The sequence below is a fragment of the Psittacula echo genome (genome assembly GCF_963264785.1).
Source record: "Psittacula echo genome assembly, chromosome: 4".
Taxonomy (NCBI): Eukaryota; Metazoa; Chordata; class Aves; order Psittaciformes; family Psittacidae; genus Psittacula; species Psittacula echo.
The window spans coordinates 43,488,099-43,509,092 of NC_137738.1; the positions used below are offsets into that span (position 1 = coordinate 43,488,099).

Consider the following 20,994-nt stretch of genomic DNA (forward strand, 5'->3'; position numbering starts at 1 on the left):
ACCTCTATTTCATAAAGACTACAGTGCTTTTTTCTGTAGCTTTCAGCATATGAATTACCAATATTATGCCAGGATTTTGTGTTCTGCATGTCAAGTGCATTTATCCAGTGGATTTTAACTTTACAGTGTCCATACCTAGTTCTAAATATGAATTAGACAAAGATCAGAGAAATTAATTGTGCTTCTGTGTGGCTGAGAAGCACTTCAGCATTATGTCTGTGTTACAGATAACGTATGGTAAATGTTAAATGCTGAATTGTCTGTCAGCTGTAAAATATTCTTGCTGTGGAGGTTAATCTACCTTGGATGAGACAGGAGAAACCTCTTTAGTTCTATAGATTGGTTGGTCCTCAAAGGCATGGGAGCAGGTATGAATTGTGATTAGTTCCTCAATGTTTATTTACTACATTTGAGCTTCAAGCCCGGCTTTCAAATTTATCTACTATAATCTTGACTATATCCAAAAAAGAATTCTTTACATGTAAGGTTTTCTTATCATATTGGTCACTCCAGTCTCTCTGCACCTACCATGCTTCTAGAAGTCCTCCTATCTACCTTTCTAGTAATTACCACTCAAGCATTTTTGTTCTGTTTTGCAGCCGAGCAGTTCTTCAGCTGATGCTAACCAGTAAGCAGGATTCTCAGGTCTTTAGCCTGAACCTTTGCCCTTGGCATAGATTGCTTTCTGTTAGCATGTCTGAATAAAATCTCAGTTTTAAATCCTGGGACTATGATCTTACTGCTGTTTCAAAGTCATCCATGCATATATGCAGAAGTCCTGGCAAAATTCTTGGTTCTAGAGGAAATCCTGAAGGCTTAATAAAATCTTGGTTTTAGGTTTTTCAAAGACCCTTAGTAACACTTGTCTTCTGACAATAGTTGTTTAGGAAAGGACTGAGGGATATTTATAGCAGCTTGTAGGTATTGATGTTAAAATACAAAAAATTAAAAATAAATCTGTTTGGTTCATTCCCTAATAGGGAAGCTCCTTCTGTGACCTTCTTGATTACATAGGAAATCTGGTTTTAATACATCTTGCAACCTGGCTTTTTTATAATTTTTGTTGGGCCTAAGTGGTGACTAGATGGGAGATAGATCTTTTTGTTTTGTGTGGCTGCCTGAGGCATTCATTGAACATCTTCACTTTCCAGGATTAAAAATATGTGTACATATTATCATTGAAGATAATAAAATGAATATATAAATCAGATACTTTAAAGGTATTGTCTTGCAAGATTTTATTCCATCTCTGCAAGCTGAAGACATTTACAGTAGTGGTGTCTGTCTTCACAGTCACTCAGCTCTGTTTGAGGCATCAGTATTTCAACTGTTCGTTGCAGTGAGGAGCCATCCCCTTCTGATGTATTGGGAACTGCTTGGAGGGGTGTGACCAGCAGTAGGGAATAGAAATCAAACCTACCTGCTGCCATTGCCATTAAGGATTGTAAAAAATTGTAAGAAGGTAGAGGAAGTTCCATTAGTCTTGTGCCTTGAGGCTAAGAATCAGTTATGAGAGTCTGAAAAGGCTCAGAAATACAAGGTAAGTAACTTTCCCTTTGTAATGGCAAACAGTAAAATTGGCCACGCAGGCCTAGGGAATATATATGTGTGTGCACACACACATACATGTTTTTCTTTTTTTGTTTTAAAGACAAAATTCTTCTCTCCTCATACAAATCTTCAGGTTAATTTTGCTAAGGGGAAGCTTTTTGTTGAGGGAAAGACTTTTGGCCTGATGCATTTTAATCATCTAAGTTATACAGTAAAATGCAAACTATGTGGCTATAGCTGTATGACATGGAGTCAGTTTCTACAAAGTAACTTGTTGCAATTGACAAATTGTCAAATTATCCTTTTTGATTAATATCTCATGGTTCTGGAATCCAAGTGAATGCTTCTGCATCTCTAGTTCAGATCATGCTGCTCTTGAGCTTTTTTCAGCTACTCTTTTCTCTTACTTGCCCAGAGGCAGCAAGCACTTACTAGAAAAACCTGTGCAGGTGGAGTAGGAGCAGGATTATAGTTTACAAAATTTGTCTGCTCCCAGAACAGGGGAGGGAAAGTTGACAATCTGGGTTTATAGAATAAATTTTACAAGTCTAAAAAGCACTTTGAAAAATAGTATTTCAAAATAAAAAAGTAGCTTATAATCTTTTGTTTCCATATTAGGTCTGAAAAGAACAGGGATAATCAGAAATCTTTTTCATGGGAACGCATGCATTTATCAATTTGTGGTATGACTGAGAAAATACCCTGCAGATGTTACCCTGATAACTTACCCAAGTTTTTGTCTGATGTTGTTACTGCTGAGCAGCATATTCTCAGATTCATATTAGTAAATCTATTCTATGATTATTTGGTTATCTTCATATATAACTTGTGTTATCTATGTCAAAAACAGCCTGTAGTCCAATTTCTTACTCAGCTGGTAATTTTGGATTCTGTTTCTACAGGTTCTCAACAAACAGGGTTCCTCAATGCCTTGAAGGACAGTCCTGCAAGATATCCTTTCAGTGGAACAAATTTTAGATCTTATTGCAAAATAACACCTGAGATGTGTTTTTGCTTGTTTTCTTGCTTTGTTGGGTATGGGCATTTGGGACTTTTATCAGTTAGTGATTTCATCACTTCTTGCAAAGCAAGATTTCTTGCCACATGTTGGAGGTAGGAAAGAGACTATAGCCTGGGGTGTTCTCTATTCTTTATCTTTTGTAGAGTGGTACTTTTGACAAAGGTCTGTAGTTGCCATTTGTGATGGAAATACGCTCCATATGTTTGTGATGGACTTTGTAAATATATCTCACAGTATATATATCATGCTGTGGTTTCATTTAGAATAGTCAATAAATACTCTGCTTTTGCAGCAGAAACTGTCCAAAATGGCTGATTCTTTTCAGGATGGAAAAAGTAGATTGTAGAACGACTGAAACCATAAACTGTCCCTGAAGAGATCAATTTCTGGAAGTATTCTTATGTCAGTTTACTGTTTTTTACAGAAGTCATTTTCAAGTATCAGCTTCTGTTAAGTTACATAATGGTATGCACATGCATATACGCAGGGACTACTCTTGTTTTTCAGCCTGGGAAAGAGAAGACTCTGGGGAGTCTTATTGTGGTCTTTCAATATATAAATGAGGCTCATAAGAAAAGGTGGAGAGAGACCTTTTATCAGGGCCTGTAGTGACAGGACAAGGGGCAATGATTTTAAACTGAAAAAGTAGATTTATGTTGGCTATAACAAAGAAAGTTTTTTACATTGAGGATAGTGAGGCACTGGCACAGGCTGCCCAGAGAAGTTATGGCTGCCTCATCCTTGGAAGTGTTGAAGGCCAGGCTGGATGGGGCTTTGAGCAACCTGGTCTAGTGGAAGGTGTCCCTGCCCATGGCAGGGTGGTTGGAACTAGATGACTTTTAGAGGTCCCTTCCAACCCAAATCATTCTGTGGTTCTATTCTGTAAATATTCCATGTTCTTTTTATCACTTTACAGGAGCTTTCTGTACATTTTCTACTCAGTGAGGATGGAAAAGGCTCCTTTTGTCCAAAAGCAGCTAGTATAATGGCTAAACTGGAAGCTGATAGAACTGTTTAGTGTCTTCCTTACATTTTTGTACAGACTATAACCTTCCCACTCCTTCTATGTTTTGAATAGTTTGTGTCTGAGTAAACAGTTTGCACCTTTCACAAAGATACATTAAAAGAATTATTTTCCATGTGCCTCAAAGTCTGCTGTTTTCCACAGAAGAGTAACAACATCTCTTACTCTGTCACTTGTAGTTGTGCATAAAGGCAGACCTCACTTTCCAGCTAGTTTTTCCAAGTATCATATTCTCCAAATTCTGAAAATACAGTTTTGTGTGTATATGTGTTCGTCAGGTTGAGTCACTGAGCTGTAAATTCCCTTGTTAAACAAAGCTGTTGTTTAGGGTCTTTTTCATAGAAGGAATTTTACAAAGCAAAACCAAACTGCTCTAAATAGCATAGTAACTTCCAATTAAAACAATTGTAGCCAATTCCTATAAAAGATAATTCTTTCAAACTACTTTCAAAGTGAGAATAGCTTTCAATTTTCCTTAAATCAAAAGGTAATTGAGGATTCTTGTACAGGAACAATGGGCTGCTTATTTGTAATTTGTATTCAGTGATGTGCTGCTTTGAAAGGCTGAGTAGTGCATCTTGTTGAAACAGCCGGGTTTGATAGTGATATGTTGGACAATTTAATAGCTTGGTTACAATTCATAACAGTAAAAAGATAAAATGTCAAGTAGTATTAGGAATGCTGCTTTGGAGCAAGCCAGTCAATTCAGGCCCAGAGAACATTGCCATTTCTATCTTGCTAACAACACTGTGTGGGATACCAAGGGAGCATTATTCCGTATTATGCTAGTAAGTTATACTTTATGTTGAGAGTATATTGCTTTTTTGTGTTTGGTTTTTAATTAATGAAATGTATGGTAATCTAGCATAAACCACCCATGCTGTTCTAGAGATCTTTTTGTGGAGAACTAAAAGAAATGTCTAAAAGAAGTCCTTTTCAATGGGGAAATGAAAGAGGTCTTTAACTGAAAGGAGTTCCCCTTTTTTGTCAGTAGGGATTACAGTGTGGAAGGAGAAACTTGCTTCTCAGGACCCTCTTGAGTGTAATCATGGTAAGGAATAGCCTGTTAGTGCTCAGTCATCTGATGAGGTTGTAGGGAGCTCTTCTCCCTCAGGTTCCCCTTTTCCGGCCCGTGATTCTTCCTCTTAGTCTTGGTGTACAGACTCTACCCAACTGTGCTTATCTACAGCCATCTTTAATACCTGTACCCTATCAAAGCCCTGTTTCTATTGTGCATAATGGTTTGGGCTATTGCCTTCTTTTACACCTTTCTGAACCCTCTGCTAACAACAGTCTATTGCTTTATTCATTTTCTCTTACTCTCTTTGCTTTAGCTGTGGCCGTTGCACAGTCAACTGAGACTGAGTTTCTGTCTTGTGTTAGTTTGACTATGACTCTCCATAGTTTGAGGAGGATATAAAAGGGAGAGACTAGTGAACATGCTGCTCAGCAATTCACGTTGATCTGCCTGTTGCTTTTGGAGCAGATTTGCTTAGAATGCACATGGCTATTTTCTCGCTTTTAAACCATTTTGAGTGAAGTAGGTGCTAAGGGAAGTTATACAGACAGCTCAGGTGTTTCTTAATTCAGTAGGTGAGAATACCTGCAATATAAAACTTCACTGTTAATTGATACTGGGATTATTTATCTCAAAAATTTTTATCCGACCAGTCTGTGTCTCTGTAGTGGTGAGAAGCTGTCATATTTCTCTTCTGTTGTTAGGCTTAGTGATTAGACTGGTTTTATATGTTTTAAGGCTGTGTCCTTGTTCTGGAATATTTTGAGTTGATGTTGTCTTGGAAACTGACTTCACTAAGTGTTGATACATGGTTAATATGTGGATTATTTTTATCCTATTCTTTTCCCATTGTCTTGTTCCTACTGATTTATTGTATCTATTTTTCTAGGAACCAAAACCTTTTCTGCTGTTGACTCATGTTCCCTTAAAAAAAATTACTGTTGAACTGTTGTAGAAAATAACATTCTGAAAGCTGATGTAGTCTTCAGTCCATGGCTATTTGGGTGGAAATAAAAATACTTGCAAATAAAAAGCTATGGCAGGGAGCCTTCTATAGAAAGTCGCTCTTTATGCTTGATTATTTGAAGTTTAGAAGCAACTTGTGTTATTGCTGAGATGATGACTCCTTTAGAGTTAAAGGAATGCTGTAAATTGTAATAACAATGCAACACTGACTTTCTTAGTATACCAATCTCACTTTTAAAGCCTAGTTACTTTGTGGCATTTGGGTAATGCAGTTTATAGGAGTGAGAACACAGTTCTAGTCATGCTCACATATGTGCATGTGCATGCGCATGCCTTCGCTACTTTCTTGGAGGCGTATGTTTACCCTCTTGCTGTATGTGTACCTTCCTGCTCCCTACAACTTGCAGCTGAGAAGGCACCCCATGAGGAGAAGGCACCCCATGAGGACACATATACGTGTCTCAGGTGTGGGTCCCCATAAGTTGCACCCCATACTGGCAGTTTGCTGTCTGTCTGCAAACGGCATTTGAGAGGGAGGGTGCTATGTCTGAGTTAGGTAGATGCCAGCAGAGTGACTTGTGGCTGTGCCAAACCAAGTTTTGACTGCTGCTGTTCCCCTTCAAGTGTTCTTCTGTCATTTTTTTGTTATTTTCTTACAATTTGGGCTGATGCCTCCTTCAGAAAGATTTCTTGTAATTCCTTAGATACTGTTTAATAGCAGCACAGTGACTTGGGAGTTGATAGTCTTCCTTTTTAGCATAAGTTTGGGGCAAATGCTGCTGAGTTTTGAGGATTCAACCCCACACCCAGAGAGCAGGTGGACTTTATATTTTACTTGGACTAGTGCAATTTGATGCTAGAGTTAGGATCACTATCAGCATCTTAACTTCAGTAACAGAAGAGAGACAAGAAGAGGCTAGCAGTTATGACAGAGATGCAGTTTGCTCAGTTGTTGTTGTTTCTGTATGTAGTATGAGCACAGATCTAGAACTTGCAGTCGTGGCTTCAGTCTTTGCTATTCAGCTAGCCTTGGGTTACCTGTCTAGTGTTTGATCTTCCCCTCACCCCATCAGAACTGTTAATTACTGTAACATATCAATTTACCTCTTAATATTAAGTGTGATGACTTTTACAGGGTGAACATGAAAACTTGATTTTCAGCAGTAAAGATCAGAACCACTCATCAGTAGTTTCTAGGCTTTTTCCATATGCAGATTCTTAAATATTTGATTGGGTAGATGCCTATCAGTAGCCTGTACACTAAAGCCTACTGCAAATAATTTTTGCTGACCCCACTGAAGTACCCTAAAGGGACTTGTGTGCTGTAAGTTGACAATCCTGAATTATGTGATTGTAACTACTTGTTACTTGATTTTTTTATTCTTTTTTTTTTTTTCATTTGTATGTATTTCCTTGACTTTCAATTACTGTGCTGGAAGCTGTGGTGTGTTTTTTCTCAGTATGGTCCATTGTTGGCCTCTCAGGTTTTCATACGTATTTGATCAGCTCCAATCAAACAACAAATGAAGATGTAAGATACGTTTCTACATACATGTTTCTAAATAGTAATGAGGAGGATTTTCTGTGTTATTCTTAGAGAAGTCACATTTGCATGCATAATACTGTGAATCTCTCAGTAGGAAAGAAAGAAGAAACCTGGTCATGCTTGATTCAAAATAGCAGAAGACATCTTTTGGACTATATTTCTTGAAGATGTGCTGGTTACATAGCATATCTACTGTGATTTATATCCACAGGACCTGTGTCTTGAAATAGGAAAATATAGAGAAGGAATAAGAAAATAGAAGAGAGGAGACAAAAAACCCAAGTATATTCTGTACAGTAGGAAATTACTAAATAATTTTCAGTATCTCTTTTTCACTGGGAGTCCTAAATAGTCTTTGCCTCAAAAATTGCTTACTATAAAAATGGCAACGTGAGTTGAATTCTCAAAACAAAATTTTCATTCTTCATTTTTCATTTGAAATTTCTCTGCCAGTCTGAGGTCTAAAACTTCTGGCAGGGAGTATGTCATTAATTTAAAGGTCAACTTTCTCATTTCTACAGTCATTCAATTTTTGCACATAGGTTTCCATTGTTTTGGTGTGGAGTAATTGTGTGGAGGCTTCATGTGTCCTTCCCTTGCTGAAAGGAGAAATGCAAAACGAATGAAAGGAGAAAATAAAAAGTTAGGTGGCTGATGGTATAGAAAGCTTGTTGGAATTTAGGAAGTAATCTAACAAATTACTGCAGGCTTAACACTATTTTCCTGTAATTTTCCATTGTACCATCAAACATGTTTTGGTTTTATTTAAGGTCATGGCTAAAATTATTTTACAGTAAATACCAGTCAACTACCAAGCATGCTCAGAATGAATTGTGCCTCAGCATCGAGTATCTGAGCAAGTAGCCTGTCTTTGAAGAAGTGCCTTGTTAGTAAGACAGATGAGATACTCTGGTATTCCTCAGTTGTTAGGTTTAGGCCAACATTATCTCCCTAGGTGGACCTAGTGTACTTCCACTGTCTCTCTTCCCCTCAGGTAGATGAGTCTTTTGGACTGTTGAAGGTCAGATAGGAGGGAACTGCAGCAATCTAAGCTGTCTGAATTTCAAGGAAACTGTTCAGTAATTTCATTTAAAGCATACATTTCCAGTTGATTAAAGTAAGACATTTTACTCAATCCTTTCAAGTATCTCACAAATAGAAAAGCAAGATGGCTAAAATGAAATGTAATATGCGCTAAAAGGTAGTAATGACTGCAGTTGCTTCATAATATTTTAAAGCCATTTGTGAACTTTAGGGAAGATAATGTTTTGTGATATTGCATAGCTTGAGAACTTACCCGACAGTATGGGAAAGAAGTGCTCTATTGCTGGCTTTAATAGTATGTTGCAGTTGAGCCTCTTCTGTGGAATATGCCGTAATGTTTGTTAAATTGAGCTTAGACCATTATGTTTAGATACTGAAATTCCTGAATTTATTGATCCTTTGAGATTTTGGGTTGTCTAAATCTATGGACATAAAGCATGTGCTTGCTTGTAAGATTTTAGGGTCCAGCTTTTTGTTACAGCCCAAAGCTCTAAGCTGTTTGTAAAGTGTGATCATGGGTTTTATCTGGTCTGACTCTGATGTAAGTAGCATATTGCTGCTTTGGTAGCCCTAAATTTGTCTCAGCTATTTTCTTTATTGTATTATATGTGATCCATCTTGTTCATATCTCTTCAGATTAAAGGATCATGGTCAAATAAAAGAGGTAAAGAAAACTATAATCCATATAGTTATGGCAACATCTTTACAAATTGCTGTGCTGCACTCTGTGGGCCCCTCTCTCCAAGGTAAGAACATCACAAGTATTGTTAGTATAAATGAAGCCATGTGATTATTGATGAAAAAAAAAATCTTTCTGATTGCTTGAGTTTATTAAAAAAAAAAAAAAGAAGTTTTGTTTCACTGTCCATTAGAAGCTTTAAGTAAGTTTTTCTTCAGTAGTAAAGAGATAAGGTGATGAATTGTGGTTAAACTAAGCTAGTGATCAGACCCTGTAAAATATATTTAAGATTAAGAAAGGATCTATAAATAATCCAGGCTTTTCTCACTTTCGTTAAACATTGTTCCTCATTTTTAAATGTATGCTAGCAAATTCAGATGCATTTCACATGTCCTCAACAAGTAATTTTAAATCTTAATTTGATCCATACTTGTCAGCATGGACAGCAGTTTTCTGATATGAGAGCATCTGATTTTTGAAGGAGTGCTGTCCACATGGCAGACTGTAATCTCAGGTGGATTCCTAAGTGCTTTGAATGTAAATAAAAACCTGTTTAGCAGATGTTCATGAGGAAAGCTTAAACCAGTCTCCAAGTGGTGAAAACCTCATTGGTTTTTGAGAGGGGAAATGCTTTAGGTATTTCTATGCATCCTGTTCTTATCTTTCAGAATTGAAGCCATCTTGACCCTTAGTGAATTTTGATACATAAATCAGCAAATAAAACCAGTTCTGTTCTGACTTTAGCTCTCAGGCATTTTAAGGCATTCCTATCGTTATGTGTTAGTAACTGGAACTATAAACCCTCCAGTTACAATTTATATCCTGTGAAATTTATAGTTTTCTAGATGGGAAGTAACATTGCTCAGGTCACAGGAAAAAAACATTCTGGCCTATGATTGAAAGTATGGAACTATAATTGAAAGCTAGATGCAACTAAAAAAAAAAATAAAATTAAACCCAACAAAAAAACACCTGAAACTTGGAATGAATTGAAGCATAAACAAGGTTTTGGAAATGATATGAGCTAATACACATGTAGAGTATAGTACTTAGGTCTGCACATTCAGTTTTTTATGAGGAAGCAGAACCTGAATGAGGTTTAGAGTTCTCAAATTGAAAGTACAATTATATGTGTCATTTTAGAAAAAAATTTAGTTAGGTCAGATTATTCCATTCTGTTTATGTTTTTTTAATAATCTGATGTAGATTTTTACTTATTAATTTCTCCACAAACATTTTCTTAGTTGGAAATAAGAAATTCTATGAGTGCATCACTTTAGTAAAAATAGTGGAGCACTATAAACAGTGTTAAGTAGCTGTCATGAAACATCTGGCAAGTAAGCTGTTCAAATAAAAGTTCCTCTCTCCCTTTTCCTTTTTTTTTTTTCCTTTTTCCCTTTCCCTTTTTCCTTTTTCCCTTTCCCCTTTTCCTTTTTCCCTCCCCTTTTCCTTTTTCCCTTTCCCCTTTTCCTTTTTCCCTTTCCCCTTTTCCTTTTCCTCTTTCCTCTTTTCCTTTTCCTCTTTCCTCTTTTCCTTTTTCCTTTTCCTCTTTTCCTTTTCCTTTTTCCCTTTCCCCTTTTCCTGTTCCTTTTTCCCTTTCCCCTTTTCCTGTTCCTTTTTCCCTTTCCCCTTTTCCTGTTCCTTTTTCCCTTTCCCCTTTTCCTGTTCCTTTTTCCCTTTCCCCTTTTCCTTTCTTTCTGAATTTTGTAATTATGTAGCTTTAATTTAGAGATGTGGAAACTGATAACAAAAGAACCTTGGAAACAGATACTGACTCAAAGTGCACCAATGAGTTTTTTAATTTGTTTTCACACTCATGGTTTAGAATTTTTGGGTTTTGTGGTATCTGCTGCTAAGCTTCTAAATCTTTTGTCTGTGATAAAAATCCAGAAAAGTAGCAGTGGGTATGACTATGTGGTAGTAGTATTACAAGGAAACAATTACCTTGCTGGTGAGTAGAAATGAAGGCTTGTACTTCAGTTGAGTAAAAGGGTGCATTTGAAGGTATTGGTGGGATATTAATGTCTGTTTTATGATAGAAAGTTTTCCTGCCTTTTTATCAAGACAAGGTAGTTATTGATCAGAAGTATCTCTAACACTTTTTATGATTATTCCGTAGCTTAATTGACAGAAGAGGATTTATACAGCCAGATACACCACAATTAGCAGGACCATCAAATGGCATTACTATGTATGGGGCCACACAATCTCAGAGCAACATGGTAGGAATCATCCCATAGTGTTGTTCATCAAGATTCCTGTGAATGTTTTCCTTCTCCACTTTCATGTGAACTAATCAAGTAATAACTAACTGGATACAGCTGACTGTCTGGGTGGAATGACTTGTTTATTAACAGTAAAGAAAAAAAATCAAGGTTCTTTTTAATATATGTTTCATGCAGTGTAATAGTTATGGCTCATGGATTCTTAAAAAAGAGAGGCTTTTCTACACTGTTGATTTATTGACGGTACTGGCATTTGACTTGTACTGTTGACACCTGCTGTGTTTTTAACTGGAATATTCAAGTGTCATGGACTTGCTCTGGTTCATCATTTTTCAGCTACTTCTTGTTTTATATGGCACTTTCTTTAAACCCTATTTCCTCTTTGCTTGTACACTGTGGTTTTGCATAGACTACTGCATTTTAAAAAGCAAAGGTGAACAAAGGAGTTTCTAGGGAGAAGTATCTTGAAGAAAGAGCAGGAGGACACTGAACTTCCAATGAACAAAAAACGGAAACTGGATTATAACAATAGAAGTTTTTAAACATCTTTGAAACTGTGCCAATAGTCTTTTTTTTTTTTTTTTTCCAGTTGGTTTGGGTTTTGGGGGGATTTTTTTCTGGTTTTTTTGTTTGGTTTTTTTTTTGCTGGTACCATTGGCTATCATAATGGAAAATAGCATTCCCAGTGCCAAGGAGAAGAGAGTAACTGGAAAGAGATCTTTTTCCAAAGGAAAGCATCTTACATATGCGCCTATTTTTCAATTGTTGTCACATATTTTCATATTATGTGGGTTCTAAGACTTTGTCAAAGAAACCATGAGTTATGGATGCCGTCGCTCTGCCAAAAAACAGGCAGCCACAAGGCCTTATGAGATAATTTAGCCTTTCTTTTGAACAAAAGAAGAAAACACTCTTCCCAGACAGATTAGATTTAGTGTCACTGATAAACTGGTATAAAAATTTTGCTGTAGTTTCTAAGCTGGTTTTAGTTTTTATTTTGAGAACTAAATAGAAGATTTGTTAGTCTTAGTGAGAAAATGTGTTAGAGACACAGTATTGACTCTGAATCTTCTGAAAGGTGTAGTTGAGCAGAAAAGTAATGCTCCATTGAAACTTAACACAAAAAACCCAAAAGATACAACTTGGAAAAGAGGAAAGGGGAGGGAAGGAGGGGAAAGGAAGTGAACCTTAGAAATAGCTTGAGGACATGCAGGTATTAGCCAAAGTTTCTGATTCAGTCAAGGCTTCTTATTTGTGCAGATTGTTAACCACAGTAAGTCCCTGGCGTTAAATTACTGTAGCATTTTATGAATTACACTTGCATTGTAAGAAGACACTATCATTATTACTAGCTATTAATGAGAAAATCTTGTGCCAGTTTAATACAAAATTCTCCAAATTTGTCTCTAGAAATGGAGAAATCTGTTACAGTATTACTTTACTTAATTCCTGAAAATGATCTCTCAGGAAAAGCTTGAAAAATGTAATACATCATGTTCAATATATAGGAATATCTTTAAGACTGTGATGCTGTTTTTCTCAGGGTATTAATCCTGGTCTGTATCCAAGACCAATTGGCTTCTAGTAGCAGCTGGCTATCAGCATCAGAATTTCTCCCTTGTGTTTTGTTGCAAACTGTTAAAGACCAGCTTAGTTTCCCAGTCTTTGCTGTTCAAAGTCTTGCAGTTTTTCCTGAGTTGTTTGAAGCATAAGAAATAAATTCATTTCCTGCTGGCAACAATGCAGTGGGACATAACTTTGCCTCTGATTTGCTCTTGTTTCATGTTTCCCTTTTTCTGTGCTTTAAGGTCAGTGTTTTTGTTCTTCTTAGTAGATTCTCTGCTTTTCAGGTTACTCTGTCTCCTATCACATAAAGCAGCAAACAAAACTGATATCTCTATTTCACAGTTAAGGCCTCAATCTCATCCATAACAGACTTTCTTTTTTCCTACCAAAATTAATTCATCTTACTGCTAGCTTAGATGTTTTCCACCATTCTGTTCAGTTACCAGATTTTCTGTTCTGAGTTAGGCAGAAATAATTAAGTACAATCTCATAATTCTATTTAAACCTTTTTCACATGAAGTGTGCCCTAGTACTTCTTCCAGGCTTTGCAGTATCTGTTTCTCTCAGCTTTCTTCCCAGTCCACAATCTTAGAATTTTCTGAAGAAGTTTGGGAACTGGAGTGCTGGGAACACCAGCCATTCGCTTGCTCTCCCATACAAAGGACCACAGAAAGTTCTTAAGTGAAAGGCAGTAAAGTACACTTTATGGCAGAAGTAAAACAAGGCACGCAGCATTCCACTGTTTGATTTTTGATTGGTGGTGGTTTTTTTAGAGGATGAATCTCAGCAAAAGGGATTCAAGAGAATCCTGCAAGAACTTCAGATGCAAACATGAAAATTTCCTTTGGTGATTGACAGTTTAAATAATAGGTCATCTCAAGCCCAAGACTCCAGTGGAAGCAAAAAAGTAGAGGGAAAGTCTTTGTGGAAGAAAAGGTTTCCTTTCTATCTTGTGTCCTCATTGATAAAGATTAGGCAAAAAATGGAATATGATTCAGTCTTTCCTCCTGGAAGGTTGCATACCTCTTGAGAAAAAGGCAGAGGCATAAAGTTAAAAACACGTATTTGCAGCTGAGGCAGGTAGACAACAAAGAACTGCCAAGTTTGAAGGGGATGTATCTGCTGCTGCAGGTTGTGTTATTATGATTTCAGATAAGATAGCCAAAGTGAAATTCCTTGACTTAAAAGCATGTGCAGATAGTGGTCTTAGTTGATAAATATTTTTTAAATGGCAGAGGTTTAGCTATTTGCATGTCATCAGAGATAATTACACTGTTTTAGCAAGTTTTATGCTTTGAGTACAGGAAATAAATTACTAGAAATCTGAAGTGTGTTCCAGGATGTTGTGTCTCTTGAATTTTATTCCAGAATGCATTACATCATTTTATGTCTACATTGAATTTTAATGTCTAGATGCTATACTGCTTATTGCATATAGCATACTAAAATCTCTCCTGCCCATTAATATTAAAGGAAGATTTTAATGAGCATCTTCTCTCACACTTGTCTTCTCCTATTCCTGTTCCTTCATCTCCCTTTGTCCTTTCCCTTCCCTCAAATCTTTTACTTAGTGACTGGTGTTCTAAGGAGAGTTCTTGTGTCTCACCCAACTAGCCTCTCATCATTCTTAAAATCTCTCTGGGTTGCTTAGTATTATATTCTGCTTTCATTTATTTTAATACATCATATAGCATAGTATCATTTTTGCATTTAAGGTCAAAGTAAATATCAGGCCAACTTTAAACTTTCCAGATACTTTTTTCAGTGCAATACATTATCTATTATTCAGAATACCATTTACGGGACACTGCTTTTGTATTTAGCATGTTATGTGGTAATTTTGCCTTTAAGACTTTGACTATTTCATAGAGGAGCTACTTTACTCATGCTAGTGACTCATTCTTTCACAGTCTCAGAAAGTCAGGGTTGTTGCTGTAACCAGTGTTTCATAGACCCATACTATGATTTTTTTTTTTTTCTAAATCGTTATAACAGAGCTTTTTCGCCTGTTCTTTCCTTAGTATCTCCCTGATTTTATGAAAAGCTGAAGTTGTTATTTACTTTTTTGAAGGCTAGAAGCACATACAACTTTCTTTATCCCCTGTGGTTTTAATCTCTTTTCCAATACGTTTGAAATTAATACGGTAAATTCATTAGCCAGTTTCTTAATATCCACGTGCACATGTTAAGCATGGTCACTTGGAGCATATGATCTGTAGACCCGATATTTCTAAAGTATTTCCCTATTGCATTTTATTATTTTTATAAGCTCTTCGTTAGTTTGATTGCCTGTGTATCTCTGTTCTCATTCTTAAGAATTTTTTTCACATGAAACACAGTTTTTTGCCCATTATGAAATCATAATTTTCTCTTTTTTTTTCTTTTTTTTTTCTTTCATTTTGAGTCTTATATTCTTTGCATTCAGAAAAAAAGTTCTTTATTTCACTATAAACTCATCAGCTGCCATTACCTGGATCTACACTTCGTAGTACTTAGCTTTCTCTTAAAAGCCTGCATTGATTCTTGGGTTTTGGTAAAGGGTATTTTATTCTTTAGTAATCCATTATGAAGAAACGCAGAATCTCACTCCATGCACTTTTTTTGGAGGAATTTGTTTGGTTTATTTTTACTATGATGGACTATGGAATTCTCTAATGCCTTATAAAATAGCAGATTTTGCTTCTATCTTTCTCTGTGTCAGGACAGGTTTATTTCTTTGATATTTTAAGAAATTTGCTTGTGCTCCTGCATTTCTAGGCATCTCTTCCCCAATGCTTAAGTAGTTCCTTGTGTGACAAATTCCCTGGATGTAAATTCTTTAGTTAGAGTGTGTGTTTCTTACTTATAAGTATCACTGAAAATTGTAGGAACTGTAATAGCATGCACAACATTCATTACCAGCAAGGGGTGCAAAGAAGCCCTCTTCCCAATGTTCATACCAGTATTTCTAGCACTGATCTGGAAACAGGAATCCAGTTGATCCAGAGAACATAAACTCTGACCGTCCTAGTATACTTTTTCCTTTGCTTTTCCTATTCTCATTATTAGGAGTAAATATTTCTATCATTACAGTAAAAGGGTCAACAACCATAGGAGCCCCACTTTGCTGGGGGTTTTCTGAGTGTGTTTCCTTGTGTATTTGCTGCCGTACTTCACAAATGCAGTTTATCATTGCCTGAAACAAAACTTAGTGCTCTTACCAGCTCAACATTACTACAGTCAACATTGGTAGAGGTTTTTCATTAAAACATTTTGCTTCACAGTTAAAATGGACACAAATAAAATGCAGTAAACAAACTTCAGAGTTTTGCTTTGGATTGAGGTATGTTTTAGAAGCAGTTCTTTCGACTGTGTATATTTGCTGCTTATTTGCTCACATTGCAGAGCGGTATTGGAGCACATGAACTAGATTTCTGTCAGAAGATGGGCTCCTGGAATGCACCCAACATGCTCTAAGCATTCACAAACATAAGAACACACAGGAGCTAGTCTAGTAAAAGTAGAATCCTTGGAACAGGTATAATTTCCCGTTTGGCTTCAGAAATGTTTCACCTCATAGATCTACTCCTGGTGTGCTGTACCACTTGGTAGTGGAGCCATTGACTTGGTGGGTTTTGTGGCTCAGTTGTTGCACAGTATTTTCAATGCCGTGATTTCGAATGTGAAATCCTACAGCTGTTGGGAAAGTTATACAGCTCCATCCCTCCACTCTTTAGCTGTCTCTTGTATGCATCTAGTGTGGTTTTCGAGCATCCTTTCTGTTACTTTGTAGCACTGTCATTCAGGGCTGACAGTCTCCTTCAAACTTCTTGTTTTGTACTTTGTTCAGAGCTGCTGAGATGGTTCAACTGCTTTTCTCTGTCTTCTGAGGATGATTCTTTAAATGTTACTAGAGTTGAGAAAAAATTTAACAAAGTTAATTTAAAATTCAAAGTAAATAATCTCTGGCATTAGAAATGTGAAAAATATATTGCCATGTACAACAGCTATGTTAACATGTATGTTTTGTGTAGCTTAGGAAAAAAAAACAAACAGATTTTCTTCAGAAAAAAATTGAAAAATATTGTTTCCTTAGTTGTTTGTATTTATTATTTGTGAAATAAACACAGAATTTTAGGTTTTGTCTGATTTGTTCTGATTTGTGCGTTTGATGTGAAAATAAATGCAGAGATGGCTTAAATTTCTATGCAAATAAATAATTGAATTTCTTTACTTGCAGAACTTATTAAACCTGTTTTACCTTCAGAATCTGCTGTTCCTCTGAAACAGTGGAAATTTTAAGTGGAAAATAAAATCAATAGATCTGAAGTAAGAATGTACTGTTGGAATAATTTCTATTCTAGATTTTTAGCTATTTAGATTTCAGTGCTTGGCTTCCTTTTTGTTACAGTCGTTGGCTTTTTTACTTAATTTGAAATGCTGGCATGGAATAATTCACGTGATTAATAAATTTCATTTAGTTAACAGCGGAATATAGAATCAAGGGAAAACCACCATGCCAACCCTATAAACGAATTTTATTTTTCTTGTTTAATTTTGTGTTGGCTGTTAGACTGAAGAGTAGTTTAGCTGTATAGTATGTGTCGTTTTGTCAGATTGTTTTGAGAGCTTCATTGAACACATCTGCCTTTTCTAGTACAAACCCCAGTCTATTTCACTTTCAAAAGCTGTTTACAGCCTGTATTTTCCTAAGATACTTCATGTTGATCACTGTTAAATAGAACAAAAAAAGAGAAAACCTGAAATATATCCAAATAAGAGGAGAGGCTTTAAGGAAGTGACAAGTGCATGGAAAATGAAGAGGAGATATGCAGTGCCTGAAACAGTTTTATAACACTCTATTCAATGGAGCTTTATGAGGCTACTTTGTCTTTTTAATGTTGATTCAGTTGAAATATACTTGAGTCTGGTAAGAAGAAAATTAATTCAGGCTATAGAATGAGTTCAAATAGATTACCTTCCGGTAATTTAAAGCTATGTACTTGTATCGCTTGGATCACATTAATGATTTCCTCATGGAAGATCAGTGTTGAAGCTTCACTAAAGCAACAAGTCAGATGTTAACGCTATTTGTTTTCAATGTACCCTGGTGGGTTTAGGCGTTTCTTTGTTATGTAACATTCTCTTTGGCTCCTGCATTTCAGAGAAGATGAGTTTTGTTGGTCTTTTTGAATTTTGAAAACTCAGTTAAAAGATTTTTTTAGGTCTGCATAGTAAGGCTGGTTGAAGGGTTGTAATTTAATTGAAATAAGCAGGCGTGAATAACAGCATATTAATCAAGAAAGGGTTATTCACACTGAATTACTAATTGAAAGCTTGACTTTAAAAAATGCTGACAGTTTTCTTCTTAGTAAGGTACTTATGCAAGGTTTTGACTTTAAGCCTGTGAGTAATCCCTCTGAAATGATATGAGACCACTTGCCAAATTTTTTGTCTGGGGCTATACGTTTTTTTGTGGGGGGAAAATGGCTTGCAACATATATGAATTCAATTTATGTAACAGGATATCAGTACATTTATCTTACTGAAAACATAAGTGTTGGAAAATATGTAATTGAGTAAGGATCGGACTTCTGCCTGTCAAAGTCTTTGGTCCAGGAGTCCTAAAATGCTGAGACATGTTTAAAATGCTGTCTGTCTACTGTGACCAAGTAGTCTGCTTGCATGCTTTCTACATGTAATGTGTGTGAATCCATCATTAAGCTATTCAGTGGTGGAATGGGAGAACCTAAAAATGTCAGAGTGATGGTTTTCATCATGCAGTAAAGTAAGCAAAAGTCTTTCCGTGAGTTTGAATAGAGTATATCACAGTGGCTTGTTAAACTCAAATGGGCTTTTGGGGGAATTGCTGTAATGTTAGTAGCAATGGTAATGATTCAGAATATATTGAACAGGTGTTGGATTTGTAACATCTTTCAGTAATTTGATATAGACTAAATAAGTTGAAAAGCAGAACATGCTGCTTAACCGAATCCTTGAAATAACAACCGTGAATAGGCATATCTTACCTCTGGATGTATTTTTTTGTTCTGCTTGTTTGCTTCCAAATTTTCTTTGCTGCACTGAATTTATAGGTGTGTTCATTAACTGTAGTGTTTCTCTTGCACAGCAGAACAGTATGGCAAGTGAATCTAACAGGATTTTGAAAATCTGCAGATGTTATAGCTGATCAGGCTATGAATTAAATATATATTGTCCTTGAAAGTTTTCAAAAATCATGCTAGTTTGTGTTAAAGAAACTGAATCTGGTGGTAGGTGTACTACTTAGCTAGCTGGACATCATTGAAACACCTGCCTGTCGTGTCATCTCAATGAATTAATTATGATTTTGTATAAACAGTTCTTAGGAATGATGTAGAGCCAAAAGTGTTCCTGGTAATACTCATTGAGCCTAATCAGTTTTATATAATGCTGAATTTGGCTTGTTATTGTGAAAGTGCTTGCCAGAAAACTTGTGGCTTGTACCTTGATTCTTCACATTGTCAAGAAACAGCTTAAAAATCATTAAAGTTGATATCAAATTAATGCATCTGCAGTGCTGCCAAATTTCTTACACATCCTCCTGAGTATTGAGTATAGTATGGTATATTCTCTAGAGTGTATATATAATGCATTAAATTGGAAGGGGCGGAATTTTTGCTCATAGAGGCTGTATTGTTAGCTATATCTATATAAAACTGCCTGCATCAAAGGGATTCTCCTGAAAAACTTCCATAGCACCTTACTTCCTACATGTGAAGACCAGTTATGAAAAGATAACTTGCCTACTGTTTATGAACTTGGAAAGATGCTTTGATTATGCCTTTAGGTACCCCTCTGGACTGCTGTCTACTTTAGGATAAAATGAGTAGTGTGGAAGTGATTCAGCTCACTTGGAATTGGAGAGGTTTTGAGGTGCCCGATGCAGTTAGTTACACATGGTCTATGCAACTAGATTTTCCAAATGGCTTAGAACAAGAATATGCAAAGCATTTGAATTACAGTACTCACAGAATGCTATTTTCAGGATTACCAAAACCCTTAAGTGAACACGTAAATGTTTATCATCATTTACTGTGATAGTAACCCAAAGCACTGGCTCAGTTATGCATGCTTTTATTTTATTTTATTTTTTTCCTGGGCAGCATGCAATGGGATTTTTGGGTGGCTAACCATGGAATGATACTAATGGCTTTCTTTTTTTCTTCTCTTCATATCCCATTCTTTTCCATACCTTTTTGTCCGTATTCTCCCTTTTTCTCTTTTGTGTTTGCCTTATATGATTTTGACACTCTTCCATTCTACAGTGTGACCAAGATCAGTGCATTCAGAGCACTAAATTCGTTTTGCAGGCTGCTGCCACCCCCCTCCTACAGAGTGAGCCAAGCATAACTAGTGAGGAGCTACCTTTACCAGGGAAGACTTCTATCAGTGGGCCTTGTGCAACTCTAACTCTAGGGCAACCAACACCACCATCTTCTATGCCAAATCTCACATCAGATACAGGTTTGACAGACATGATACCATTAAAAGAGGAACATGAAGGTCATCAGTTTCTCACTCCTGAAGAAGCTCCATCACCCCCTGGGATGCTGCCAAGTGGAAGTCCTATTGCACACAGCCATACAATGCACGTCCTGAGTCTAGCCAGCCAGGATTCATTGCATGAAGACTCAGTACGTGGTCTCGTGAAGCTTAGCTCAGTTTGAACAGCTTTTCTGAATATTGCACCGTTTCTTGGTGGGTATATAAATATCTACTTAACAGGAATGACTCTGCAGTACCACTGTAAGACTTCATAACATGCCTACAATGGAAACTTTATTGCCTAATGGAGTGTACTAAAAAGACAAGTTATTTTTTCAGTGGAGCTATGGCATTTTTTTTTTTGATCAGGTGGTTAATGGTTGTGCTATGATGGTGGCTGCGTTTTATTTTTAAACAAAACCAGAAGTGGTCAATAATCTTGTTTCCTGAAGCTTGGGTACAGCAAGTTGGAAGTCAGCCTGTAACAAAAACCATATACAGTATAAAAGAGAGAGATTCTTGGATGTAAGTGTCATGCTCTGTGTTCTATGCTCTTGTAATACACACTTGTTAAGGCTTACCACACTTGTGGCCAGAATGATCTGCACTTACATGTTATGCTACTAATATTTGAGATAGAAAATTACCATTCCATTTGTTAATAAAAGAAAAAAAAAAAAGACTGCAGATATGGATATGCATGCCACGCTACAGTATGTGTTACAGTGGTGTTGGTATTAAGAGAAAGTGCTGCTTTTTTTATTTGTGACTTTTAAGTGCTGTTTCACTTAAAGACAGTGCAACAAAGGAATTAATGGACTACATGATTTTTTTTTTTTTCAGTTTAT

The 20,994-nt window shown here is 36.3% G+C and overlaps 1 protein-coding gene across 2 annotated transcripts in view; it reads left to right on the forward strand.

Moving 5' to 3' along the window:
• ZDHHC14 (zDHHC palmitoyltransferase 14) overlaps positions 1-20,328 on the forward strand; it is a gene marked incomplete at its 3' end in the record, with an annotated part of 98,993 nt that extends 78,665 nt beyond the window's left edge. Inside the window, exons 5-9 of one of the 2 annotated variants that reach the window (XM_080615200.1) lie at positions 2,454-2,513; positions 7,020-7,111; positions 8,807-8,916; positions 10,969-11,071; positions 19,927-20,328. In XM_080615200.1, the coding sequence (XP_080471326.1) occupies positions 2,454-2,513; positions 7,020-7,111; positions 8,807-8,916; positions 10,969-11,071; positions 19,927-20,328 (767 nt within the window). The remainder of the gene's footprint in view (positions 1-2,453; positions 2,514-7,019; positions 7,112-8,806; positions 8,917-10,968; positions 11,072-19,926) is intronic. The other variant, XM_080615201.1, reaches the window with a different exon arrangement.
• Between the last annotated feature and the right edge of the window lie 666 nt (positions 20,329-20,994).